This window comes from Ziziphus jujuba, chromosome 11 (assembly GCF_031755915.1).
Source record: "Ziziphus jujuba cultivar Dongzao chromosome 11, ASM3175591v1".
Lineage (NCBI taxonomy): Eukaryota > Viridiplantae > Streptophyta > Magnoliopsida > Rosales > Rhamnaceae > Ziziphus > Ziziphus jujuba.
This window is the reverse complement of record NC_083389.1, coordinates 8,069,450-8,086,794: the sequence shown is the minus strand read 5'-3', so window position 1 is coordinate 8,086,794 and position 17,345 is coordinate 8,069,450. Positions and strand designations below refer to the sequence as shown.

Genomic DNA, 17,345 nt, shown 5'->3' with positions numbered 1-17,345 from the left:
CCCATTTTTTCAATTCCTCCACTTTAATCATATTCCCCTTCTCAACCATACACCTAAAGTTATAATAATAAAACCCAAAACCCACACTAATCATATCACTTTACAATCATATTATTCCCCTTCTCAATTTCTCTCTTTCTCAAAATTCATGGACACAGGACAAAATAGAAGGTGAGAGAATGAGAGAAAAAAGAGAGAGAGAGAGAGAGAGAGAGAGAGAGAGAGAGTTTTCACTCTGACACTCTTTTTTAGAATTGAAACAGAGAAGCAAACAAACATTGTTATATTTTTAAAAACACTCTTTTAGTCTTGTTTGCTAACCCAAACCTTCCCGCCCATGAAACATGAACACTAAAGCTCATCCTCTGCTTTCTTCCTTAGCCTCTCTGGTTTTCTCTGTTTTCTTCTTGTCCCATGTAGCTCTATCTTCTTCTTCTCCTTCGCTCAACGACACACAATCTCTCACCCACTTTCGCCTCCAGACCGATTCACATGGCAACCTCCTCACCAACTGGAGTGGCTCCGACGCCTGTGCTGCTTCTTGGCGTGGAGTCCGATGCTTCAGTGGCAGAGTCATCGCGCTTTTCCTTCCGTCTCTCAATCTCAGAGGTCCTCTCGACTCGCTCGCGCCGCTTGACCAGCTTCGAGTTCTCGACCTCCACGATAATCGCTTGAACGGCACCGTTTCGCCTCTACTCAACTGCACCAACCTCAAGCTTCTCTACCTCGCCGGAAACGACCTCTCTGGAGATATGCCTTCTGATATCTCCTCTCTAAGACGGCTGCTCCGGCTCGACCTCTCCGATAACAACATTCGCGGTGAGATCCCAAAGGGGCTCTCCAATTTGACCCGACTCCTCACGCTTCGGCTCCAGAACAATTTGCTTTCGGGGAAAATTCCCGACCTGTCTTCGTCGCTCGTAAATCTCAAAGAACTGAACTTGACGAACAACGAGCTATATGGAAGCTTACCAGACAATTTGTTGAAGAAATATGGTGAGGGAAGCTTTTACGGGAACGAAGGGCTTTGTGGGTCGAACCCATTACCTACTTGTTCGTTCACAGCGACGCCATCCTCAGAGGACCCTGCTCAGACTGTGCCGTCCAACCCGAGCTCATTGCCCCAAGCACCCATAATCGGCGAAACCAAGAAGCATTCACGGAAGGGACTAAGTCCTGGAGCTATAGTAGCCATTGTGATTGCGAATTGCGTCGCGTTGTTGGTGATAATTTCATTCGTCGTGGCCCACTTCTGTGCCAGAGATCGGAGTTCGAATTCCATGGTGGGTAGTGAAAATGGGAAGAGAAGAAGAAGTGGGAGTAGCTATGGCAGTGAAAAGAGAGTGTACGCTAACGGAGGTGCAGATAGCGATGGGACCAATGCTACGGATCGTAGCAAGCTTGTATTTTTCGATAGGAGGAAGCCATTTGAGCTCGAGGATTTGCTCCGAGCGTCTGCCGAAATGCTTGGGAAAGGAAGCTTGGGGACCGTTTATAAGGCGGTGCTCGATGATGGATCTACGGTGGCTGTGAAGAGACTCAAGGACGCTAACCCATGTGCTCGGAAAGATTTCGAGCAATATATGGATGTAATAGGGAAGCTTAAGCACCCAAACATAGTGAGACTAAGAGCTTACTACTACGCTAAGGAGGAAAAGCTTCTGGTCTATGATTATCTTCCCAACGGAAGCTTGCACTCACTTCTTCATGGTTGGTATTAAAAATTTCATCAAATTTTGTTTCTTTGATTTGCTTTCTGAATTTTGAATTCTAAAGATTTGTTTGGTTTTGTTACTGCAATTAGGAAATCGTGGTCCTGGTAGAATTCCTTTGGATTGGACGACAAGGATAAGCTTGGTATTGGGTGCAGCTCGTGGGCTTGCTAAGATTCATGAAGAATATAGTGATTCAAAGATACCACATGGAAATGTTAAATCTTCGAATGTGCTACTCGACAAGAATGGTGTGGCTTGCTTCTCTGACTTCGGACTGTCTCTGCTTCTCAACCCAGTTCATGCCATAGCAAGATTGGGAGGGTACAGAGCTCCAGAACAAGCAGAGGTCAAGAGGCTCTCTCAGAAAGCCGATGTGTACAGCTTCGGTGTGTTGTTATTGGAAGTTCTTACAGGGAGAGCTCCGTCCCAATACCCTTCACCGACTCGGCCTCGTGTTGAGGAAGAAGAACAAGCAGTGGACCTCCCAAAATGGGTTCGATCAGTGGTGAAGGAAGAGTGGACAGGGGAGGTGTTCGATCAAGAGCTTTTGAGGTACAAGAACATTGAAGAAGAACTTGTGTCTATGCTCCATGTGGGGTTGGCATGTGTGGTTCCACAGCCCGAGAAGAGGCCTTCAATGGCAGAAGTGACTAAGATGATTGAGGATATCAGGGTGGAACAGTCTCCTCTCGGAGAGGATTACGACGAATCTCGCAATTCGCTTTCGCCTTCACTTGCCACCACAGAAGATGGGCTGCCTTGATCAGTTGCTGTTCTTCATCGTCATCTGTTTCAATATTGCATCATCTCATTGCGAATTGCTGCTATTGCAGGGCTCTCCGTTCTCAAAAGTTGAAAGTTGTGGTTGTCTAATTATGGTCTGTAATATCTGTAAGTTTATGGTTTTGAATCGTTGCCGTGGGGAGAGATTCATGATCTTTGCCTACTCAACGAGAACATAGTTTCGTTTTTAGTTTTTCAATTATGTAATGTAGCTTTCTTCATTTTTATTCGTTACTAGCTATTTTCCCAGCAAACAAATGCTCCCCTGGTGGACTTGTTACAGCAAAACTTGATTGCCTCCGTTACTCTAAGCTAATGCGCAGTAGAACCTAGCTGCACCTATTTTCAATAAGTCATTCTTAGAGATCAAATTTTCATATATTTGCAATGGAGCTTGCTTCCATCGATTTCACCATGAAGGACTTTGCATCAATTTCAAACCAAATAAATACGTGAAAGTATTAAGTAAATTCCGCAAGTTCTTTTTTGTGGGTAAACTAAAGGGCCAAAGCCCAAATAAATAAAATCTACAAACAAACTAAGCGTTGTTTCAGAGTTTTAAGTAACATTTACAAATAAAAAAGAAAAATCAGCATCAAATGATGCAGAGCAATAAGTAAGCATCCGGCATGTTACAACTCTAACTCCACCTTCTATATACACTACAGACGGCAAAATATGTATCATGGGTGCACACATTCAAGCCCCATCGAGAAGTATCTCCCAGCGGCTGACCGCTACGTACCCACCAATAGAAATTAAACGGGTCTGTCTGTTGAAGTTAACCCGATATAGCATCTGAGGTTACAACACTTAATAATACACCAGTTCACAGCCCCCATAGATCTTAGCTAATCCTTCCAGTTTGATCAATCAGTGTACCAACTTGGTCTCCGCATAATGCTTTGGAGATGTTTCCAGGCTCTAGGAGATTAAATACAACAACTGTAACAAGGATAAAAAAAAAATATGGTTGTGTTAAATTTCTTCACCCAACAGCTTACCAGAAGATACTACACGAAACCCTGCCTTAATGTGATACAGGGGATCCAAATTAACAACAAAAGACTTGGAAATGTCTGTTTTGGTATAAACACATCATAAACCAAAATATATATATATATATATATATATATCAATACAAAATACACTAACCAGGAATTCTGTTCTCTTCGCAGAAGGTCAGTGCCATTGAGTCCATTGAGGTAGCACCTCGGGCAACCAACTCCCTGAACGAGATGTGCTCAAATGTGAAATTGTTGTCTTGAGAGATGCAGTCATACACACCATCTACATTTGTACCCTTGAGGACTGCCTCGGCATGAACTGAGGATTTTAAGAATGACAATTTAATACTCACATAAAATTTAAAAGAAAATGTGACTGTGAGCATTATGAGTTCTGAAGAGCTGCAGCAGAGCAATTCCGAATATTTACATACAAAGCCATATGTATATACCATGTATAAATACACCGTATTCAAAATATTGTTGAAACTAATATTGTGGAAATGAAGCAAAGACATACTCTCCAAAGCTCGAAGAGCTGCAGCTGTGTCAGTAGAAAAGAGTGGATTTCCTGTCCCAGCACCAATGCCAGCAAATATTACAACTCTCCCTTTTTCAAGATGCCTGATTGCCCGTTGCCTACTGTATGGTTCAGCAACCTCCAGCATTGAAAATGCAGTTTGGACACGAGTCTGGACTCCCATCTTTTCTAATGCTGACTGGAGCAATATTGAATTCATCACGGTAGCCATCATACTGGACCATTTTTAAAAGTCAGCTTGTTTAGTTTATGACTAACTGCCAGTTAATAATCACTAAAAAATAATTAAAACAAATGAAAATGGCATAAAACTCATTGACTAAAACAAAATCAAAACGACATAAAACTCATCGCACATAACTTCATTGCAGGAACCGTTAACTCAAGGACATTTAAGTACAACAATGCAATGAGCATGTAAGATCACAAGCTTACCAACTACTTACCCAATTTGGTATGCAGTACTTCTATCTAGACCTGTTGTGGTTACCCATGTCTCCCCACAGAAGAAGTTACGACCTCCAACAACAATTGCGACCTGTGTCACCCAAAAAAAAAAAAAGGTTGTATGTCGGTAAAAAAATACAGCAATCAACCTGGGATAAAAACAAAAATCCTGCAGACATCAATACCTCAACACCAATGCGGCAAGCCATTGCAACTTCTCTAGCAATCAGCATGGCAACCTGCCAAACAAGCGAAGAACAATTTACCTTGCTCCAGAGAAGTAATACTTGTTCGTGACTATTCATATGCAAGAATATATATGCTTATTTATCAGAGTTCTACTGGTGTCACAAAGCACCTTTGAGTCAATATTATTTGGAGCAGTGCCAGCAAGAGCAGCTCCACTAATTTTAAAAACTACTCTCTGCCATCTATGATTTGCCGTTGACTTGGGCTTCATGTTATTCATCTGACCAGTGGAACTGGGTGTTGCCATTGCACATCTGCCAAACCAGAGAGAGATGATAGCATTAACCTTTATGTTCATAATTAACAATTAAAAGAAAAAAGATCCCATTTACAAAATGACAATTTTTTGAGGATTCAATAAGACCCCTTAAATTTCTAAAGGATATTCTACAGTTAAAAATCTAATAACAGCTAGCTCCAAACAGTAATTCGGGTTTTGTGCTTATCTAAATATCCAATAAAACATCGATATGAAAAAACACTAGTTTTTCAGGATTAAAGCCCCTGTCAGAAAAACAAGGTTTCTACCACTTGCTTTAAGTACAAAGTCAGCAAAGAGAAACTACTAGTTGAGTAATGACCTCTTTGAAGAATCCGTAGTAGTTCTAATTCTTTCTAATCAATTTAGACATAGACACACTTCTTAACAGATTAAAGGTGATAAATAACAGATTTTTTCTTCTTCTTTTTCTTTTTGATAAAAGGATATTCATTAACAACCAAACAGGCAGCTCAGTCCTCGCAAAAATGAGAGAGGGTTGGAGTGCATTCCAGCCATTCCGGCAACACATCTAAAGGATAGAACTTGACTGGAATGGTACCAAAAGAATATACAACATTCAGCAATACTATGGACTACAAACATACCTAATACTCTCCAAAACTGACCGCAGAAAATATTATACAACATTCTCAATAGACTAAGGAATATCAGCCTCTTGATTGACTGCTTCCAAAACATCACCTTCAAGTATAATAAAAATTCAATCTATGTTGGTATAAGCTTAGCAGCCATGTCCTCACATGCAATCCTGAAGTATTAAGCGATAAGGTCTTGTATATCATACTCTATTATGGAGGTCAAATCCTTCATTTCATTGATTTATGTGGGACATTGTTATTAGAAACAATAAAATTTGCAGGGTTAGAGAAAGAACAGATATACGATGGGAAGAATGTCAAACTGCAAAAACGGATACCAACCTCTTTGACTGTCGAGTTGTGTTCCCGGAAGAACCAGCACCCTTTTCCTCATCTGATGCGACCTTCATGGGTAAGGAATTGCCAACAATCTGCTCCATCTTCTTGAACCAAGGCCAATGGCTGGCCGAGATACCGCCATTGCTCATCCTATGCCTCTCCAACTTATACCGCTTCTTCAAATTATCAACCTTGTTTTTGCACTGCTCGACGCTCTTGCATTGCCTCTCGCACCGCTCGCTCACGGTGGCCGCGACCTCCTCCCAATCCCTCCCTCTCAGATTCCCTCTATTCAGCTGCGTGAACTTCTCCGTATACGCATCGAGAAGGCATGCAATCGCCGCATCGCTCCACTCCTCCCTGTCCTTCCTGTACTCTCCACCGCCACCGCTCGACGCACCTCCAGTAGCCGGCGACGGTTTCGGCTTCTTGTAACCGTACGAAGCTCCACCACCTCCTCCATCGCTGAGCTCTTCCAGATGATGATGATCTTTTCTCTTCTCACTCTGCGAATCGACGCCAACGACGCCGTTCTGGTCGGCATCACCGTCGAAAGGGTTCCGACAGAACGCCGCTGCCTCGCTGTAACCCTCTCCGTCATCTTGCTCCTCTCCGGCCCCAACCTTGTCCGAGCTGGTGGGGCTAAGCACAGGCTGGGCGGGAGGCGCGTGGACCGATGTTGCCCTGGTAGTGGACAAACGGTGAGGCGGCGCGTAGGGCTGGTGAAGGTGGTGGGAGGTGGGCGCGTGGGGGAGATGGTGGTTGGGGTCTGACTCATCACCGAGGATAGAGAAGTCGTCGTCACAGGAGGCCATTAGAGGAAGGACGTTAGGGTTAGGGTTAGAGCGTGTGGAGGAACGACGACGTTAGGGAAGGGAGGGAGGACGGGACGTCGTTGTGGGGGGCTGGAGGCGAGGTGTTTTGACGGAAGGAATTTACCGTGAATGAGTGTTTGGGATGAACCGTGACGGCTTGTGACGGTCCCGTTAATGAGCGAAATTTAATTGGGTTGGAACATGGGTGGGGCCCATCTGACGGGTTTGGATTGTAACCTGTCATCCTTCGATTTTTTACGTTATGCGATTTTGCGAATTTGGGAGAGGGTGGGTCTGGTGAGGATGCGCTGTCAACTGCGCACTTGGTTTGGTGTGATGTGGTTAGAGAGACCGCAGGGGCTCACCTCTTTTATTTAAACCACCTCGTCAAAGCCCTCTACTTTTGTTTTGTTTTGTTTTTCACCAAGGTCATTAGGTTTTTAGTTCCTCATCTGTGACTGTATTTCTTTACCCAAAAAAACAAAAACAAAAATTATGTTTGTATTTGCAGCTTGGCTCTTAAATTCTTTTTTTATTGCACTTGGATTTTTAATTTTCAATTTCCATCATGGTTTAATTTTTTTAAAATTACTTTTTTACATAATTTTTAACAGTTTTAAAATATATGATATATTTTTGTCTCTTGGTAGTAAAATATACAGTGCATTTAATATAACATGCATAAATTTTATAAAATTGCATAATTTTATAAAGTGGTTATTTTCATGTTATAGTAGATGCACCACGTGTGTTACTAAATAATATATTAAAAATATTTTTAAGAACTAAAATATAATAAAAATTTGAAACTTACGAACCAATGTCTCACAAGAAAAAAGGTTTAAAGTTCAATGTATAAATGCAGAAATAGTCCAGGACTAATAGAGCTGATATTAGATTTTTTTTTTTTTTTCCCCTCTTATGTGCTTATAAATGCAGAAATAGTCCAGGACTAATAGAACTGATATTAGATTCCTCTCCCCCCCCCCTCTCCCGGGCCCCCCCTTATGTGCTTATAAATTATTCATTCAACTCAGAAACAATAACCAACAAAAAACAATCACACAAAAAAAAAAAGAAGTCAAAAATAATAATATTACTTCAATATATTATATCAATTTGAAAACATATGATCAATATAAATTATAAAAATATTTATTTACAAATATCAAATATAATATAAAATTAATATTTTTACTGTTACAAATAAAAAAATATTTTCATATATGTGCATATATTTGTATTTATAACGTTTTATTCATATTTGAATTGTGTAAAATTAGCATTTGTGTATTTCATTACTTGTAAAATGTTACGAGGCAATTTTCAAGTTGTGATTGGTTTGTTAATTCTAGTCAAATTTCGTATAATTCAAATTAGAACATATAATTTTCCGTGATCTAGAATATGAAAATGGTGAGAAGGATTCAAATATAGATATTCATTTATTCCATAACACTCCTTTACCTTCCTATAGAATACGAGACCAAATTTTCAATATCGACTTTCATTTTTTTGAAAACTATTGAAAGTTATAAAATGATAGTTGTCCTATAATCACTTTGATTATATGCAAACAGTAAAGTGTGCGATAGTTTGAAAATTTATTATCTTTGGTAGTAAAACTAGGAAGGCGTGATGGTGCCAGTCATGTGACTGTCCCAAACCTCATACCATTTTATTTTTTGTATGACCTAACAATCAAACCTAACAAAATGACTATTCTAATGCGGTTCACAATTTTTTAAAAAAAAAAAAAAAAAAAAACAATACAGATTACAACTTTTTTTTTTTTGCTAAAAAATACAGGTTACAACTAAACTATTGGATTGTATACCAAATTATGTTCAGATTTACACTATTTTGTATGTTTAATATGAAATAATATATTATATTTATTGGGTACATTCTAACATAAAAGAAAAGCATGTTAACTTGTCAAAGTGTTATGTCACTTTTTAAATCTTTGGCCCAGCCAGACAACCAAAAAAAAAAAAAAAAAAAAAAAAAAAAAAAAAACAGAATGTATTATGTGAATTAATAGTATAAAACTAAAAATATAATTAGGTAAGTATCGTTAAAAAAATAATAAAAAAATGTATTTAAATAAATTATTGGGTATTAAGTAAACACGTTGAAAATGTGTTTTTCATAAAACATTAATTAAATGTACTTTCAGAAAAAAAAAAAAGAATGTACCTTTTTTTTTATCAATTAATTAATGTACTTTTATAATATGTTGACAATATGGTATGGCATTCACCATCTTATTATCTTAATTCGAGTGAGTTATTTGTATTAATTGATAGTTTCAAACATATGTATGCATACTGCCTTTCAAATTAATTAAATTAAAATCAAAGTTTAAAACTCAAACCTCCATTGTCCTCATTTTAATTTTATGATCATCGAGACCATTATTCACAAACCATGCGTTAAATATTCCAAACTCAAAAGTCTTTACATTGTCATTACCTCATTTATTTTTCTGAAAAAGAATTTATTACAGTTGTCCTTTCCATCCGTACCGTCCGATAAAAAGGGTGCTGAACGGTTGCGATTACGTACCCGTCGCTCTCAGTAGTTAAAGCCAAGCAAACGGCAACGTTTAGAAAAATCATTGCGACTCGCAAGCCCATAGGAATTGACTCCGGCGCTTCCAGAGACGCGATGTATGAATTCCTACTCTCACAACTCACAGGTAATGTATTGATTTTCTTACCAAAAGTAAGGAAAGTAATATATTAATAATATATTGATTTCCTGGGGCGGAAGTGCTAAATCCACCTCTGCCCTCACCATTCCAACGTGCAGTCCTCACGCCCCTGAAAAGCCACCTACCCACCTTTGCTCCAAAGCACGTGGTTTATATCTTATATGCACATTCCTCACGCTCTTTCCAAAACGCTTGAAATCCACGCACGTGTCTATAAACCTCTTTTAGGCAACTCCGGATGCCACACGTCGCATGATCGCGTGGAAGCAACGTATTTCCCCTCGCCCAAGAAATTTAGGTACGGAGGAAAGGGTGTTTTGGTTCGGGTGGAACCAGGTTTTTGCGGTTTTGATTCTGTGGCCTGATTAATAGTGTGTGTGGAAGTGGGGAAAAAGGAAAGAAAAAAATAAAAAATAAATAAAAATAGCACAAAGCACAAACAAGCATATTCTACGAACACTAATAGGTCAAGTTTCAACAATCAACGGCCACAGTCTCTCAACGCAAGCTCTGGTCGATATTACTATCTCTCTCTATATCTCTCTGAAATTTCGAATCTCTGTTTCTAACTTTCTCTCATTGTTTAGAGCCACCGCACGAAGAACAAGCAAAGATGCATTCCAATCACTTGCTTCTCGAAGAACCTATCAGGATGGCTTCGATCCTTGAGCCGTCCAAGCCTGTGTGTTAATCTTAATCTCTGTTTTTCTTTTTCTTTTTTGGTTTTTTTCTTTTTCATCTGTTCTGTTTCAATGTGGATCTGAGATAGAATATAGTTGATAAATAGATTATATATATACATATTTTTATTCCTAATGTAATTTTGGAGCGGTTGATTGAGGATTTGAATTTTGAGGTTTTTTAGTTATTGTTTTTTTATTTGTGTTTTTGGCTTTTCTTTTTTCTTTTTGTGGCAGACGTTTTTTCCTGCAATGACAAAGATTGTGGGTACGCTTGGCCCTAAATCACGATCCGTGGAGGTTATTTCCGGGTGCCTTAAGGCTGGAATGTCCGGTACGATTTTATTAATCTGCTTGATCCTAATTTTGATCTCTGCATGTCTTCCTCCATAATTAATTGAAACTAAAATAATTGAAATAAAAATTGTTCGAGTTGTTTATGTATTATCATGCTTGTGAGGTGGGAGTTAGGGTTGGTGCCTTGGATGTGATTGGTTTCTTATGCCTTGGAATGTTTTTGCATGGCAGTGGCCCGATTTGACTTCTCATGGGGCGACCCGGAATACCACCAGGAAACTCTGGAGAATTTAAAGGCGGCTGTCAAGAGTACCAAGAAGCTCTGTGCTGTATGTTTCCCAACGGGTTTGATTGTTGTTTGTTAAGAAATTTATTTGGTTCGGTGTCCTCTGCTTTTTTTGTCTTTTTGTTTTATTTCTATTTTTTTTTTTTCCTTCCTTAGTACATTGTTGTATCGTTTTGGGCTCATTCTAAGCTTTGCTGGTTAGATTTTTGGACGGAGCCTCACTATTTTATAAAATAATCGTTTTCACCAATGGCTTTTGGGTTTCGACTTTGTAAACTAAGTGAAGGATTGGGTGTATATAATTTTCCTTTGGCTCCTTTTGTAGGTTATGTTGGACACTGTGGGTGCTGAGTTGCAGGTCGTTAACAAAACCGGAAAACCTATTTCACTAAAGCAAGATGGTATTGTTGTTCTGACACCACATAAGGAACAAGAAGCTTCCTCAGAGGTGCTCCCTATCAATTTTGATGGGCTTTCAAAGGTACAGTTTTAGATTTCTTAAGTTTTTATGGCATTAAGGATAGTTCAAAAATTCTACTTCAACAAAATTGAAACTAATTCTTCTTGTGCATTCTCAAATTAGATAAGATAATATGTGTGATTATGTAATAATGTTGTTTATTTGTGTTTTTTTTTTTTTTTTTTTTTTTTTTTTTTTTTTGGTTCTTATCGTTTCTCATGATACAAAGTGTGTTGGTGTCCTTTATGCAGGCAGTACGAAAAGGAGACACCATTTTTGTTGGTCAGTACCTGTTCACTGGAAGCGAAACTACTTCTGTATGGTTGGAGGTAACCTATGCAGAGCTTAGAAACTGAATAACTTTTATTTATCTGGCTGAGGTTCTTGCTGTTGGACTTTGTATCTTGGATTCCCTCTTCCCCTTTAACACTTATATATGTTTTTCATGGACATTTTGGAGTCCATGCTGGCACTTGAATGGAAACCACATTGGTTTTTTACATTTATGTTAATCATTCATACGTGCAATAAATACTGATGTGATTATAAGATGGATAAATTCGTTAGATAAGATTGTTCTTAATTGATTGTTATCTTCATTTGAATTGGAATTAAACCACAATTTCTTTTCTCTTAAATGCTACAAAGTTTTCTGTTAAAAAAAAGTTATTGTTTGATAATAAATGAAATATTTTTTTAACGTTGTTATAAAAACTTTGCTTGTGAAGGAAAAGAAAAATGAAAATTTTCAATTTTTTAGAATCTATTGCCTTGCCATTAGATTTACAGGCCTTTTTTTTTATGCGATACAAATTTCTTTTGTAGAATTGGTACTCTATCATATAAAAGTTATATTCTAGTCTATATCTCATATTCATTATTTGATTAGTGTATTTTTGACATCATCAGGTGTCTGAAGTGAAAATAGATGATGTCGTTTGTGTTATAAAGAATTCTGCGACATTGGCTGGTTCCTTGTTTACCTTGCATGCCTCTCAAATCCGTATTGAGTTGCCTACCCTTTCTGATAAAGATAAGGAGGTAATTCTTTTAAACTCACACATTTTAGTGATCAATGTAATGTGCCATCAAGCCTCTCTGTCTGTTATTCATTTTAAGTTTGTTACCTTAATCTATTGCATTTTATTTTTGCACTTATTTAGGTTATAAGTTCTTGGGGACTTCAAAACAAAATTGACTTTCTTTCGTTGTCATATACCCGGCATGCAGAAGATGTTCGCCAGGTGGGTGTTTTCCCCAAATAGTGTCCTTTTAACCTTACGCTGATTTTTAGTTTTCCTTAAAAATTGTTGTTTGAATAACTTCAGTGACAGACTTATTTATGTTGTTGTCAAGGCACGTGACTTTCTCTCTAAGTTGGGTGACCTTAGTCAGACTCAAATATTTGCCAAGATTGAAAATATAGAGGTATCTTGCATGTATTTTTATTTTAAGTTTTTCGCTCAAGTCTTTAATTCATAGATTCTTGATCTTAGATGGATGCTTGTTATTTATTTTTTTGTATGCTCATCATTTTTTCCACAGGGATTGACCCATTTTGATGAGATTCTCCAAGAAGCTGATGGAATTATTCTTTCTCGTGGGAACTTGGGAATAGATCTCCCACCTGAAAAGGTCTTTTTCCTTAACATGAATACTGCAGTTTTTTAGTAGTGTTAAAAGTTCTTGTACTTATCTAAAGCTAGCTCTTTAAAACTACATTTGACATCATTTTCTTGTTTTGAAATGATTATTTCTTTGACTTCACTTTTATCTTTTTTGAAAAATTTTCTTTAAAATCAGTGGCACTCAGATACAGTTAGTAAATAAGTAAATATTTGCAAGTTATGGCATCCTATATCAATGGCTTAAATTGTAGTTCTAAATGAAATCCCTATGGTATTCCATATTTATTCTTACACTCACTGTATATTATGTCTTTACGGTGCCAATTAGGTTAATTGTTTTCACCGTGAGGATTAGTGCAAAGACTGTATATTGAACTTGTTATTAAAAAAATCGTACTTTGCAGGTCTTTTTATTTCAAAAATCTGCTCTTTATAAGTGTAACATGGCTGGAAAGCCTGCCGTGGTTACTCGTGTTGTGGATAGCATGACCGACAACTTGAGACCTACTCGTGCAGAAGCAACTGATGTTGCAAATGCTGTATTGGATGGTGCGTCTTTCTTATTTAATGAACACTGATTCCTTTGTAGACTTCTGATTGATGTCCTCATTCCGGGTTTCCATTTTATCGGAGTGCATGTATGTATTATTATGTAATTGGGAGTTAATGGATTAGGTCCTTGTTCTTGATCTCCTTTTTCTTCTTTTGGTGAATGGTGCTTTAGTTTGATATCATCTGCAAGTATTTTGACCAGAAAAATTTGAACTTCGTTTATTAATATATTTTTATGGGCACAGGAAGTGATGCCATTCTTCTGGGTGCTGAGACTTTGCGTGGTTTGTACCCTGTTGAAACTATTTCGACTGTTGGTAGAATATGTGCAGAGGTAAATCATTAAATTTTTTTTTTTTTTTGAAAAAAATACTTTTGTTCGCGCTCATGAATCAAACATTTTCTCTTTTCCTGAGTGCCAGCTTCAAATTAATGAGTCATAACTTGAATGTTGCTGAAAAATGATCCTTCAGTAACAGCCAGCTGCTTTTGCAGCAAATTCTCTAGTTTGTCACAGTTTGAATTTCCTTTTTTATTCTATTTATTAGCGAGGACCATTTTCCTTAATTAACTTTGGATTATTGACTTTAGAATTTGTATTTATACTTTGTGTTTGCATGTTGCATTAGGTATTTACAGTGATAAAGTCATAACTGATGATTTATTTTCCCTTTTCTAATATTTGTAGGCAGAGAAGGTTTTTAATCAAGACTTGTATTTCAAGAAGACTGTCAAATATGTTGGAGAACCAATGACCCACTTGGAATCTATTGCTTCATCTGCGGTACTCTCCTTAGTGCTGCTTTCAATATTTTTCCTCTATTGATGATTATATTTTTTGATTGGTATTCCTGATTATAATTTCAGGTTCAATTGTTGGATTCTTTTAAACTTGTTTCCTAAAATACTACTGCTATTCACCTGTTGTGTAGGTACGGGCAGCAATTAAGGTTAAGGCATCTGTTATTATTTGCTTCACTTCATCAGGAAGGGCTGCAAGGTAATTCAGTTTGAGGGAAAATAATGGTCTTCTCTTCAATTTTTAACCATGCAAGCTGGGTTTGGGGCAACTGAAGTTCAACAGATTTTCTTGATGTTTTTGCTCCTTTTTTCTTGTGGAATGATGCCCATTGTTTTTCTTGTGGAATGATGTCCATTGTGCAGATTGATAGCCAAGTACAGGCCCACAATGCCAGTTCTCTCAGTTGTCATCCCTCGGCTTAGGACAAATCAGCTAAAGTGGAGCTTTAGTGGAGCCTTTGAGGTCTGTTTTTGACTTTGATCTAGCTAATTTATGGCTGTGCAGTTCATTTATTATGATGTGAATTGAACTCTACTGCTTTCTGAAAATCAGTTTTATACCTTTCAACTTTTTAAACTAGGTATCAAGGGAATTACAACCAGATTTTTTTGATATTCAAGGGAATTACAGCCAGATTTTTTTGATATTTTTAGTTTTTACATTTTGTTCATCTGAATTAAGCATGAAATTTACTGGTTGAATGGCTATAGTTCTGAAGGAATGCATCTCAAATTAATCCTGTTCAGATTTTTAATTAGTTAACCACTTCCCTGTCTTGGATTTAATTCATGTATGTATCCTCGTTTTATCTTGAACTAGGCATGTTTAATTGATGCAATTTTTTGAGAAGCTATCAAATTTAGTTTACCGTAACGTGTGCTGAAATGAATATCTTTTTGCTTAGGCAAAAATTTTAATACTATACACAATACCAATACTGAGTCGAAATTTTATTTTTGAACTTGGAAGTTCATGCTAGTTATTTTTGGAAATTTGAATGTCTTAAGAGCATAATATACTCCCTTTCCTATTGCTTTTTTATTACCATTTAGTCTTTATCTTCTTAGATCCTTAGTAATGATTGTTGTATGTTTTTATATCAAATTGTAGGCAAGGCAGTCACTTATAGTCAGGGGCCTCTTCCCCATGCTTGCTGATCCCCGCCACCCTGTAAGTTTCACTTATTTCTATGTTTTCCGGTTTTAGTAAGTTAATTCTCTTCCTGGATGAAGTTGTACATGAGTTGACGGTGGTTTGCACCCTAATTTTTCTCAATTTTAATTGGGTTTGAGTTGGTTGGCCGATGATCCAATTTGTGCAATGAGTGAAGCGGACTTGTCACTATTTATTTTCTATAGCCACGCCTAATGGCCAGATTGATTCTGATGTTATTTCTGATGTACCATTGCAGGCGGAGTCTACAAATGCTACCAATGAGTCAGTTCTAAAGGTTGCACTTGATCACGGAAAATCATCGGGAGTCATTAAGTCTCATGATCGAGTTGTTGTTTGTCAGAAAGTCGGTGACGCTTCTGTTGTTAAGATCATCGAGCTTGAAGATTAGAAAGCGTGTTGCCTTTGGTTTAAGGCATTTTTTACCTCTAAATTTTGGTTTTGGCTTTGACGGAAAAAAAAAAAAAAAAAAAAAAAAAAACAAAACAAAAAACAAAGAAAAAAACAGTCCCCTATCAGGAATTATATCCCTAGGTTTTTAAGACTATTTATGCTTATTTTTTTGTACTAAGAAAATGCAGTACACTGAGGCAATTATTATTGTGGATCCAAAATTAGTCTTGGTATCCAAGGTTACCGTTTAGTTTAAAATATAAAGGTGAGTCAATTTAAATTTTTGGTGGAGGAATCAATTTATACTGATCAATGATCATATAACATATTTTCCATGTGCTTTACCATGTAGATGTTTTAAGATATTAGATATTAGTTTTGTCTTCTTATAAGCGCATTTTCCGTAGTCAATTAAACGCCATTATAAATACTAAAACTCAGGAGGGGTGGGCATAATAACCGGTCAACTGACAAAACCGAATCAGTGAAACCGGACGAAACGATTTTTCGGTGATCGTAGTCCAGCCGGTCGGTTAACCGGAACCAAAAACCAGTGGTGATCGAAACCGAACGATACCTTGGATCTCTTACTCTCTGATCTCTTTGTCTCACTTTTCCTCGTAGATCTGGCTCCTTCATTCTTGCTCACTCTCTTCTCGTCTGGCAATCACTCTGAGATCGGGGTTCTCTCTTGCTGTCACTCTCTTTCGTTGGTCTTTTATCTGTTCCTCGGAACACTCTTTTTCTCACTCTTGCTCACTCTCTTTCTCTGGTCTTTCTCCGTTCCTCGAACGCTCCAAATCCAAGAAGAAGAAGATGTAGGTTCAAGCCCTAATCAACCCGCTTATTTTTTAAAAAATCTGATTTGCACCCAAAAAAAAAATAATAATAATAAATAAATAAATAAAAAGAAGAAGAAAATTACACTAATTTTGGTTCTCGATGATGCCTTGGCTGGAGTTTTTGTTGATAGGCTCCAATTTTCTGCGATATAAAATCAAATTAGTTATACTTGTAATTATCTTATTAATATTTTAGGATAATTAAATAAATAGAAAATAAAATTATAAAATATGTTGTCGATGGTGATTGGTATGTGAGAAATATATGAGACATGTATGCAATTGAAAATTCCATCCCAACAACCATTCATGTTATGTCGGCCTTGAAATGATCTGTCCAATTTTCTGCCAAAACACTGTAAATCCGGTAATGTTAGGGGGTGTTTGTTACATGGGATTGGTCAGGATCGGACAGGTTATAGTCCCAATCTGATGTTTGGGAAGGAAAATAGAGGACGGGACACATTTATCCCGTTAATCAATTTATCCGCCTCGAGGGGGATAAAGCTGACCCACCAAAACACCTGGGTCACTTTTATCCTGCCCTCTCTCGAAGCTTTCGTGAATAACCTCTCATCCTCTCACGCAAAGTTGCTTCTGCCGGATCGTTCGCCGACTCTGTTCGAGATCTTGTCGGATCGTTGGCCGCTTCTTTTAGGTTTGAAACCCTCGTGAGTCTGCTTCTTTGCTCTGTTTGTTTACGTCCTGAAAAGCTTCACTGGGATTGGGTAAATGGTATTTGGAGTCGTCCTGAAAAGC

The 17,345-nt window shown here is 37.6% G+C and overlaps 3 protein-coding genes and 1 long non-coding RNA gene across 5 annotated transcripts; 2 read left to right on the top strand and 2 right to left on the bottom strand.

The window, feature by feature from the left end:
• Window positions 1-2,725, top strand: LOC107432046 (leucine-rich repeat receptor-like protein kinase PXC1). Its single transcript, XM_016043100.4, has 2 exons — window positions 1-1,710; window positions 1,805-2,725. The coding sequence occupies exons 1-2, from the start codon at window positions 345-347 to the stop codon at window positions 2,476-2,478; spliced, it is 2,040 nt and encodes a 679-aa protein (XP_015898586.1). The 5' UTR covers window positions 1-344; the 3' UTR covers window positions 2,479-2,725.
• A 232-nt stretch (window positions 2,726-2,957) lies between these two features.
• Window positions 2,958-7,099, bottom strand: LOC107432001 (uridylate kinase PUMPKIN, chloroplastic). The gene is made up of 7 exons (XM_025066481.3): window positions 5,946-7,099; window positions 4,852-4,996; window positions 4,679-4,732; window positions 4,493-4,584; window positions 4,026-4,261; window positions 3,654-3,824; window positions 2,958-3,443 (listed from the first exon to the last, which is right to left on the bottom strand). The coding sequence occupies exons 1-7, from the start codon at window positions 6,755-6,757 to the stop codon at window positions 3,346-3,348; spliced, it is 1,608 nt and encodes a 535-aa protein (XP_024922249.3). The 5' UTR covers window positions 6,758-7,099; the 3' UTR covers window positions 2,958-3,345.
• Window positions 7,100-9,721: 2,622 nt separating this feature from the next.
• LOC107432061 (pyruvate kinase 1, cytosolic) lies at window positions 9,722-16,026 on the top strand. 2 transcript variants are annotated; one of them, XM_016043117.4, is made up of 17 exons: window positions 9,722-9,771; window positions 10,061-10,155; window positions 10,391-10,487; window positions 10,682-10,779; window positions 11,062-11,217; window positions 11,448-11,525; window positions 12,106-12,237; window positions 12,360-12,440; window positions 12,553-12,624; window positions 12,742-12,831; window positions 13,229-13,373; window positions 13,622-13,710; window positions 14,065-14,160; window positions 14,309-14,376; window positions 14,541-14,640; window positions 15,289-15,348; window positions 15,590-16,026. In XM_016043117.4, exons 1-17 carry the CDS (start codon window positions 9,726-9,728, stop codon window positions 15,740-15,742), a joined length of 1,656 nt encoding a protein of 551 aa, XP_015898603.3. In that variant the 5' UTR covers window positions 9,722-9,725; the 3' UTR covers window positions 15,743-16,026. The 2 variants fall into 2 exon arrangements, with proteins under 2 accessions (XP_015898603.3, XP_048321312.1); XM_048465355.2 differs by lacking the exon at window positions 9,722-9,771 and adding an exon at window positions 9,827-9,986.
• On the bottom strand, window positions 15,806-17,343 carry LOC125419441 (uncharacterized). The gene is made up of 2 exons (XR_007238396.2): window positions 16,670-17,343; window positions 15,806-16,575 (listed from the first exon to the last, which is right to left on the bottom strand). It is a non-coding gene; the product is annotated as an uncharacterized LOC125419441 (long non-coding RNA).
• Window positions 17,344-17,345: the final 2 nt, after the last annotated feature.